At 39.3% G+C, this 11,068-nt stretch overlaps 1 protein-coding gene across 1 annotated transcript; it reads right to left on the bottom strand.

The window, feature by feature from the left end:
• Positions 1–5,421: 5,421 nt before the first annotated feature.
• On the bottom strand, positions 5,422–5,829 carry LOC145985690 (uncharacterized). Its single transcript, XM_083119757.1, has one exon. The coding sequence runs from the start codon at positions 5,827–5,829 to the stop codon at positions 5,422–5,424; it is 408 nt and encodes a 135-aa protein (XP_082975883.1).
• Between the last annotated feature and the right edge of the window lie 5,239 nt (positions 5,830–11,068).

Raw genomic sequence — 11,068 nt, 5'->3', positions numbered from 1 at the left:
CGTTCTTTTTAGGTTTTGCTGACCAGGTTACGCACTACTCATTCGTAGCTCTTCAATTTCCTCATGATGATGGTGGCCACTCGTTCCATACACTGGATGAAATCTCAGGAGAAAGGCTGTCACAGGCTTGTAACCACACGTTCGCAATTTTCTCGAAAACGGCTCGTTTGTAGACCCATGTTTACAGAGACTTTTTTGCTTCTATTATCGTGTACTTTCAAGTGTGTCAGTTTGCGCTATTACTTATGATACACCCTGTATATTCTCTAGTGGCATGCCAAAGAGGGGAGGGAATTGATGAGGGTTATAACCCCTCTTTTTGGTCAGTTTTCCTAAAGAGAAAATACAAAAAAAAACCAAGCAAGATGCATGAAAATGCGGCATTAGCTACTAAAAGGAGAAGCCATACTTGCTTCAAGGTCATATCACTCCTCCCTGCAGAATTTCTGGGCATGCCACTCGTGATCACATAGATAGGTAACAGCCAAATAAACTCTATGGCTAATTAGAGACAAATAGACATAATCTAATTTTAATATCCATATTGATTCAAACAAATTTTTTGGTACAATTGGCAAACTCTAAATTTATACATCTTTTTTACAACAAAAGCTATAACTGAAATGAAAGTCCGAATTACAAGAACGAAAAAGGCTCCTGGAATATCCTGTAACACAAGAGGTCGAAGCGCTTCATGTCCTGTTTCAATGTTAATGGTAAGAAGTATTTTTTATCATAAAACTTCAAAATGCCAGTGAATTATAATATTTGCTTCGCAAAGGTTGACGAACTTGTTGACAATGTCTACCAAGGGAGATTCTTTGGGAAAGAAGAAGGACTGGTAAAACTTAGAAAAATCTTCTCATCAAATACATTTCTTTGAGAATCTCCTCATTAAGATCGTAGGAGCTGTATGACCAGAGTCAAGTTTAGTAACATCTGTGACAATTTTGTGCTCCCTGGCAAGCTTTTCAAATCTTTTACATCTTCAAAAATGACACACCTGTCCGTAATCCTTTTCCTCAGCTTGTTTCCCCTTCTAAGGTATTTGCATCTGCACAAGCAATAGGCGATCCCCACTGAACCTTATAGTCTACAAGTTGCTGAAGTGAATTTATTGGGGTTTTGTATAGGGCAAACTTGAGGTATGAAACAAGGTTTGCATTATAAGCAGTAATAATTAAAGTGGATGTCATGAAGAACCACACAAGTAAAATGTCTTATAGTAACTTGATCATAACTTGAGACTCCAAACCCAACTAAAATACTCACAGAATTAAAGAAAGAGTAGATATAGCTGAAGTACGGGTTCTTGTATAATTGTTTCATGTAATTGAACAAATGTGCACTCGGTGTGAGAGATTGCTTTCGAGTGTGTGGTAATACAGTGTCCGAAAAGTCACGCAACCCGGTGTTTATGACCGTATAACGGAATGAGAAGAAACACTTTTTGCCAAGAGAATGCCCTGTATATTGGGAAAATTTAGAGAGACAAACATATGTAAGAACATGCATGTTTTAATAACAAATAAGCAAAGTGTTGCCAAAGGCGGAAAACAAATTTTTGCAAATCGTGTGTATTGATGCACAGAACTCACTGAGGTAGATTATTGCAACATTTCACAATACCAACGAACAATTTGGATGGCCATCTATTGAATTTGACAGAAAAAGAACTTTGACGAAGTTTCAAAAACATTGCACCAGGTAATAAATGGGCTGTTCCAAAAATCGATGTTTTCAAAATATTACGAGGGGGACTGACAACACTGTTGCTGTCACGTGTCACTAACAGACGTGTTTGACGTCAGGCTATCACACTAAGGCACTTTTAACGACAAAGGAGAAAGTTGGTTATTCTCGAACATATGCAATAAATTACATACACCTTGCAACCCTGAAATGTGAGTACAGAAGAACGTGTATCAATTGTGTTTTCTGTGCCTTTGGTGGTTGCTGTTTGCCGCGAATGGCATTCCAGATTGTGTCTGCTTATGCTGATGTCGTGTGTGTGTGTTTTCAAAATGCCATATTCTACACAGGAAAGAGTGTTTATTGTTGAAGAATATATCCGAACATAGTCATATTCAGGCGTAAGAGAAGCATTTAGTGCCAAGTTTTCAACTACTCCCTCTCCAGATAAGTAGTCAATTTTTCGTATTGTGCAAAGGTTTCGCCAAACTGGGTCAGTACATGACAGGCAAAGTTCAGGGTGCCCTTCTGTGTTAGGAGCTGATGTTCTGCAGCGTGTTGAACAAAGAATGGTGACGTCGCCACAAAAGTCTGTTCGGAAGCTCGCCTCAGAATTGGACTTACGCAAGTCAACTGCTCACAAGGCTATACGGAAATTGAAATTTTACCTGTATAGAGTTCGTGTTGTTCATGAATTGAAAGCGGTGGATGTCCCGGCACAGTTGCGTTACTGTCATTGGTTTCAATCATTCGTTCGACAAAATTGTGTCAATGTACTGAATAAAGTTTTTTTTAGCGATGAAGTCTGGTTTCAATTGGATGGGTATGTCAGCCAAAATTCCAGACATTGGGCGACAGAAAACCCACATCAGTTGCATGAACTACCCTTGCACTCTCCGAAAATCTGTGTGTGGTGTCGAATATAGCGACGTCGTATTGTGGGACCGTTATTCTTGCAGAAAACAGTGGATACCGCTGTGTACGGGGATCTCATAATGCAATTCGTTGCTCTCCTGGAAGAAGACGAACGTGATGCTTGGCTACAACAAGATGGAGCAACTTGCCATATGAGAGAATTTTTTGGTGATCGTCTAATATCCAAGGATTTATGGCCCAGTCGCTCGCCCGATGTAACATCTGCAGATTTTTTTCTGTGGAGTTACTTAAAGGGGAAAGTATACCAAATGAGACCCAGAACATTGGAGGAGCTGAAACGAAACATTACACAGGAAATTGATATCGGTGCTGCAACCCTCAGGAAGGTATCTGAGAACATGATCAAACGAACCAACTTATGTATCCAAGAAAATGGTGGACACTTCGAACATTTGCTTTAATTTGTAGGGATACCCACATTTCAGGGTTGCAAGGTGTATGTAATTTATTGCATATTTTCGAGAATAACCAACTTTCTCCTTTGTCGTTAAAAGTGCCTTAGTGTGATAGCCTGAGGTCAAACACGTCTGTTAGTGACACGTGACAGCAACAGTGTTGTCAGTGTCCCTCGTAATATTGTGAAAACATCGATTTTTGGAACAGCCCATTTATTCCCTGGTGCAATGTTTTTGAAACTTCGTCAAAGTTCTTTTTCTGTCAAATTCATTAAATGGCCATCCAAATTGTTCGTTGGTATTGTGAAATGTTGCAATAATCTACCTCAGTGAGTTCTGTGCATCAATACACACGATTTGCAAAAATTTGTTTTCCGCCTTTGGCAACACTTTGCTTATTTGTTATTAAAACATGCATGTTCTTACATATGTTTGTGTCTCTAAATTTTCCCAATATACAGGTCATTCTCTTGGCAAAAAGCATTTCTTCTCATTCCATTTCGCTATTCCGTTATACGGTCGTAAACACCGGGTTGCGTGACTTTCGGACACTCTATATAATGCAAACTAGCATAACAGGAAAAGCATACAGGCAACATGAACAACATATAAATCCCGGACAGAATAACCACACATTTAAACTCGGTGGTGATAATACTGACCACAAGCGCTGCACCCTTTTGGGTTTTGGAGTAAGAAACCCTGTGCTAACCTGCATGTAAGGGAAACTGAAATCTGCAATTGATACCATAAAGGAGAACAAGAAGTTTGCGGGAATCATTGCCTCAATCATGTACCCAGTTATATATGTACATACACCTGGTTGTTGTTCACAGTTTAGCATGATATTCATGAAGTAATCATAATGGCATATGTTCCATGTCAAATTGTGATGTTTGGACAGCTCCTTCGCATTCCTTCGTAAGAATTTTCGATAGCAAAACAAAATGGTTTCTGGGTGAATGTTACCAATTTGAGAATATTTCCTTTTAGGTCTGGAAGGTTGTCTTCCAAATTACTCTTGTGATCTGTAAATTTACGGGCTTCGAAAGAATATGGAAGCAGACTCTTTCCCAAAACATGAGATAATATGATGTACTTCTTAGAATCTGCATGATTTGCTGAACATATAAATTAAGTATAAGGAAATAATTTTAACCAATTATATTTCAGATTGTTATCTAGATCTTCACAAACACTATCATGAATTAAAACAAATTTCTTTGTTCTTTTCTCAATATAATTATTTTTAACTTTGAGTATGTTTGATAGTAAGCTTCTAAAATGCTTTTGTGTGCAACCTAGGTTTATTACTTTGGCCAATTTTTGTGCAGATTTTTGTGAGAGATTTGAACTGCCAAATGATTCCAGTACAATGGAAGTGACTGTACTATTTTGGATCCAAAGCTCTTCTTCATGAATGTTATTTGCATTATTGCCAATCACTATATGCATGTCTGCTCTGAGGTGGCTAATCAACAATTTGTTAACAATATATTGAAGATTTCTCTTGCCAAGTTGTGGAATTTCAATCTTTCTTGTAGCTGATACATTTTGAAAGAAAAGTTTAAGATACACTTTACTACAGTGCTCAAAAAAAGTTTTGCATATTCAGGGTTTATGATCATTTTATTGTACTACATACGTGGATTCATATTCAAGAGTACAGGGGAAACATACAAACAGAAAGAAAACAGTGCAGCCATGCAGAAGAATCAAAATCACACCAGAAGCACAAGATTGAAAGTGTGGGATGCGAAACACACAGGCAGTGTAATACCGTGTACCTACGGCTCGCAGCCATGCTAGGGATCAACAGATGGGAGTTCAGTACCATGTATAGCCACCTCGAGCCTGAAGGCATGCTTGAACACGACGGGGCATGCTAAGGAAAAGAGCATTCAACTTCTCCTGAGGAAGACTGTCGCACTCTTGAATGGCAGCCTCCCGCAATTGCACCTTGTTCACAGGAGGATTTTCGAGGCTGACAAATGCTCGCTTCAGGTGACCCCATGCATGTTCCACGCAGTTCATGTCTGGAGAATACGCTGGCCACACCATGCGTCGAATGCCGTGCATATCAAGGAACTCTGACTCGATGTGGTCGAGCGTTATCATCCACCAGCGTGAAGCCATCCCCCACAGTTGTAGAGAAACCTGCTACCATGGGTTCGAGAATAGCGTTTCTGTACATCAGACCAGTCACGTGACCCTGGAGAGGAATTAGGGGTGTACGTTAACCAAACATGATTCCACCCCTGCTGCTGATGACGTTCCTGGATGAAGGGCTCGTTCAATCTCTCATCTGATCATCTCCAAACCCTTATGCTTTTGCTTAACGGGTGCAAACTGATGGTGACCTCGTCTGTAAAGAGCATGTGCTCCCACTGTTCCTGACTCATTCGCTGTGCATTGTTGCCCACCTTACACGGTCTCTCTTATGGTATGGATTAAGAGGAACCTTGGGTATGGGTCTTCTTGACGTCAATCCTTCCTCATGAAGTCGATTCCACACTCTCTGATTGGAAACATTCGCTCCTGAGGCCTTCCGCAGATTCTGGCACAAACTGGTAGCAGTTGCAGTGGGTCTACGACGTGCCGAAATCACCACGTACCGATCTTCCCTGTGTGTTGTTTTGTGTGGTCGATCAGCAACTGATTGTGTCTCCCTGAACTTTTTCCACACTCGAGAGACATCAGTTTCGCTCACTCCAACACGGGCAGCGATGTCCACTTGGCGACATCCCTCTTGCAGCAGCGTTACAATTCGAATGCGGTCCGTAGCAGAAATGGTTGCTTGAGGCATGTTGCCCTTCGTTTTCCATCCGCTGTCTGTGCAGTTTCCAACAAACAAGTGTGGATAAGACTCGGACAATGCCTCACATCGGGCTGCTTTCAAATCTGATCAGGGATCATGTGGCAACTACTGCCCTCTATCTGCTGAATATCGAACTCACTTGGGGCATTATGTCGGTTTCTGTCTCGGGCATTGCTCACATAATGAACATTGTATACCTTTTGGAGATATCGCGACTCAAACCACATGCAATCATAATATATAAAACTTTTTTGAGCACTGTACATTAAGAATTATTATTATAATTCTGACACACACCATAGGTTGGGGGGGGGGGTAGGAGGGAGAACTTGTCCCCTCGAAAGATCCATGTGACCCTGCCTAATTTTTGTGTATTTTACTAGAAATATTATTTTTATGATAAATGTGAAAAATATTCTTCGGTAAATTTTGCTTTCAACTTGAAACACTATTCCTGAATTTTCCACAAAGGAAGAAATTTCTTTCTAAAAAAAAGGTAAAGTGCTCCCCTGTGCATAGCACCACGCCATGAAGGCGCATAGGGGGAATTTCTTTCTATTCTTAATTTTCTTGTTTCTTGCCTGTCCAATATTAGCTTTCAACAGGGGTGCCAACAGGGGGGGGGGGATTCATGACGTGCCTGCATCATGGGAATTTTTGGGGGGACAAAATTTTATAGTTTAACTTCTACATATCTTCACACAGAAATGGGGGGATTGTTTCATTTGATTGACTTGTTATTGTTTTTTAGTTATAGTTATTATGTACAGTTTCTCTACCTACCTGTGGCTGATCGCTTGATGGGGTTGAAATGAAGCACCACCGCTTATGCGTTTAGAATCAGTTTGGAAGAGGGGGGATGCGCCGTTCACATAGTCAAGCAGACAAAATGTTAAAAATAACGTTCAGCACATTAACAATGGCAGTGAGCCAAGGCACTTTTGAACGTTTATGTTAGGAAGTATGAATGAACTGCTTTTTCTATCTTGCAATGAAAAGTTTCGAATGTTATGCACCTTTGTTGGCACCTCGGCCAGTAGTAAACAATGTCTGGTGTTTTTCGGACACTCTTCAGTCTTAGTGTTGGATGATTTCAGGCCCCATGTGATTCGCTTGCAGTGGCGGAGATTGGGGGGAGGGCGTGCGTGAATTGTCCCCCCCCCACATTTTGCCACTTTTGCAGGGTCATTGGGGGGAGGGCATGGGCGAATTGTCCCCCTCACTTTTGCCACATTTGCCCCTGCACTATGCTAAACCCAATGTACTAATTGAAAGTAAACTCTCCTCTCCCCCCCAGTTTGACCACTTTGCTCTCCTAGTTTTGGAACCCAATCGCTCTACTGTTCGCTTGTTGTGTTCCTGTGCTACGACTGACTGGATAATTGTATAATACTGTCAGTTTTTGTTTTCTAAAGCTTACTTTTATTGACTATAAATTGAAAGAGGAACATTCATTCCAAAGAGTCTTACAAGACAGTTCAAATAGGTACATGTGTGTGTATGGAGTACATTCATCGCCAGGATTAGTGGAAAAAACAATGTGAACTTAAACATGAATATAAAACTAAAAATAATCTTCCCATAAAGTACAAAACTGTGGAAGCTAAATTTTGAAGTGAGCCTTGGCAAAATTACACCAATGATTAAAGTGCTTCAGGTTCAGGTTCAGGACCAGGTTAACAAAATCAGCCCAATGAGATGAGCCACGAGAAACATGATAGGTAATTATTTTAACGTTGCTTTTTTACCTTGTGGTTAGTCGCAATGGGGGAAGATGGGATTGAGAAAGTTAGAAAGTTCAGGAACACACGACATGATGGGTTCTGAATAAGTTATGGATCTTCAGAAGTGGGTCAAGAATGGATTTCTTAAACCATACCGTGTTGTTGTCCACTTTTCGACCTTTCCAAATTTGCAGGTATTTTATAAAATAAGTTGAATTTCTCTGCAGAATGCACAATGAGTGAAAACCAACTATGTTCGTGTATGGCTGATGAGTGGTTAATGTCTACCTTAATTCCATCCTGTGAGTCCGATATTTTAAAAGTGAAGCCAATTGGGGAAATTATCAATAAGCTTGCTGCAACAAAGTCAGAAATTATTATCATTTGTGTAAAATGTTATTTCAATCAATGTCAAGTTATGTACAATATCGTATCGTACCCAAGGTATTGGGTAAGAAGTATAAATTCTTAGCATAGTAGGAAACAGAGATAGGAATGCTGAATAAGTAATCAGCCAAAGGTCGGGTGATTGACTTGGAAGGCGTATGTGGCATGAGTGTTGGAATTGTCAGGAGGTGTGATCAGTTGGCGAGAATACGAGGAGAGAGTAAGGTCTGCGGATTGTGAGAGAGAAGCAAAGTGGAGAACGATTATTGGAGGATGGTGTGTGATTGGATCGATGTCTGAAGGGGAGGTCAGACAGTGACATTTGAGAGGACTAGTATAGGAATGATCTTCATCTATTTGTAAGGCAAGTAATATCCTTTTTTAAACCAATCCATATTGGTTAAGTCATGGAGAGTACAAAAACCCAAATTTAACTTAAGTTAATTTCTATCGCCATTCCTTTAAATGTATCCTCTTGCATTTATCACATTTAGGCCAAGCGAGTGATAACCATCCGAGAGATGAATGAGAAATAACTACATCACCCAATTCAATCTAGAGGTTCTTGGTTCGATCCCAAACGCAGCATGGGAGTTGCGTTACGATATACATGTAATTGTCTACATCTTAAACAATACCTAAAGTAAACACACATTGCTTAAATATGTCTTGTGTTACACTGTTCCGCAAATTTTGTCTGAAGAAAATAATTTGAGCAAATAATTCGGCATAAAGGGGGATGTTCTACCCATTTTGGGGGGAGTGCATCATGGGGGTGGGGGTTGGCACCCCTGGCTTTGAAAACTCTGAATGTTTTATGTTGTGTTTTTGTGATTCTCTTCATTTCCAGCTGCAAATGCAACAACTGCGGCTGCTGCTTAGGTGGCAAAGTTGCACAATAACCATTTACACAAACATACTTAATAGTATACTACAGGTATGTAGTAAATAACAGTCATGTGATGCAATCATGAGATCAGCCCCTTACCCAGAATTTTATTTGGGTGGGTCATCAATTATCAGCAGCCACCATCTAATGCCAAAAAGGGGGGGGGGTAGAAGCCCTGAAGATGAATTTCTCAGTATATTACAACTTATATAAGATGTTTAATCCTGCTAAGGAAGTAAAATTAAAACCACTACACTATTTAAATATTATACTTGTAAGATTTATGGGGAACTTCCGCCCACAGAGCCCCCTCCTGGCTAAGTACCTGCATGAGATACATACATAGAGAAGCAAATTAGTTGTCAAGCATTTTCTGTTGTTATTTGTTGTTCTCATGGGAGCAGAAAAGTCCTTCTAATCCAGTTATTTTATATTGCTTTTCAACCTCTTGGGTAGATCATGACGAAGAGGATGAATGATAAACTGAAGAAATGGTGTGACCAGCATTATACATCAGGGTCTAAACCTGGATTTTCTCGCTTCGTAACACATTACACTCACATGTTGGAACACACAGCATGCTACGATGCCAGGGGTCCTGGGTTCGAATCCTCGCCTGAGCATGGGCGTTGATTGTGAATGTTCTTTCATCATATCATCGCTCATCCTCATCTTCGGAATTAGCCAAAAGTGGCAGAAAAACTAAATAAAATAAACCAAATCACATAAAAGAGGAATCTTATAGAAGAAAACAAAGAAACAAACAAAAAAAACTGTAAAAGTGGACTGAATGGAAGTACTATCGTGTGGTGCATAAAAAGCCATGCTTGGCTCCTCACAGAATTTGTAATTAAACTCCATGGCACAACAGCTCTGTACATAAGCTTTTCCTTGGTGAAAATTAGATTTGAACTTTATTTCTTTTTGATTATACAAATTTTCTTCCAAGTGCAAGATCTAACTTTCTCATGGTATTTATCTTTTAAACAGTATTTCCTGTGAATACTTGCAGCATAGCTGCGCTGTGTTCTTCTTTTTGGAATCTTTTTATTATCTAGTCTTTGATGACCACCAATATATATGTGGGGGCTATTCACAGGATGTTTACATTTCTGTGCTTTCTTGGCATGGGTGGGAACTTCATTTTCAGTTTCGAATAGAATAACATGGAGTTCAAAGGTGTAAAGACAGTGTCTTAAGAAAAGGCGCCAATCATTGTGTGGCTTTTGGTTACAACACAAGGTTGGGATCAAATATTTTTTATTGGGGTATCTATGCATAGTTTTCAGACAGACCCGATACGGAAAAATCAGTGGATTCAGGCAGTAAAGTGAAAAGACTGGACACAAACACGAGGGAATAGGCTCTATAGTCACTACACACTACATCACCGGAGTAAATCAAATGAAAATATTTTACATGTTTCGAAAATTATAATTGTTTAACACACACGAATTCACTATGTTTAAAAATTGGAGCTGTTTTTAATCATTCAAAATTCCAAAAATTATAATTTTAAGTTAATTTAATGTAATCAATGTAAACTTTATTAGAAAAATATTTATTAACTTCTAAGGTCTTTTCTTGAACGACACTTGCAAAAGTTAATAATAAAATACAATTACTGTGCATTTCAGTATTGTAACTGTTGTGCTGGATATGCACTCGGCTTGTGGATCGAATAGCATTAATAAATAAATAATAATACATTTTGAGTAAAATTTGTTTATTTAATTAGTTTAGTAATTATTTATTGTATACTAACATTTATAACAGTTGCATGGGCATCCGCAGGATTTTATATGGGGGGGGGGGGGCAAGAGCTGGGAGATTTGATATTTTTAAATCCAAGATACGCAGCCAATTATGTGCTCAGAAAATGTTAACAATTGAGGGGGTTATGGCCCAATTTTTTCCCCTTGTATGCTAATTTCTGTTTCTCCATTTATTGAATGTTATCTTTAGTACATATTGACAATAAAGATTCCATTTATTGCAAACAGACAGTGCAATAATGGCAATTATTATATAACATTGAAAGTAGAAGTAGTCTTGAAAAAGAAACTGCAATCTCCTTGGTGATTCCTTAGCAAATGCTGTTATTACATTTGCAACAAATGCTTCCTTATCCTTTTGTATCTTGCTACGATGGACACTCATCATACACAGGCAGTCGAGCCTGTCATTGCACATCGTTGCACGTAACCAAGTTTTCACACGCCTCAAT

Source organism: Lepisma saccharinum, chromosome 3 (genome assembly GCF_977018435.1).
Source record: "Lepisma saccharinum chromosome 3, izLepSacc3.1, whole genome shotgun sequence".
NCBI classification, from domain to species: domain Eukaryota; kingdom Metazoa; phylum Arthropoda; class Insecta; order Zygentoma; family Lepismatidae; genus Lepisma; species Lepisma saccharinum.
The sequence above is the reverse complement of the archived record's forward strand: the minus strand, read 5'-3'. Positions and strand labels throughout refer to the sequence as shown.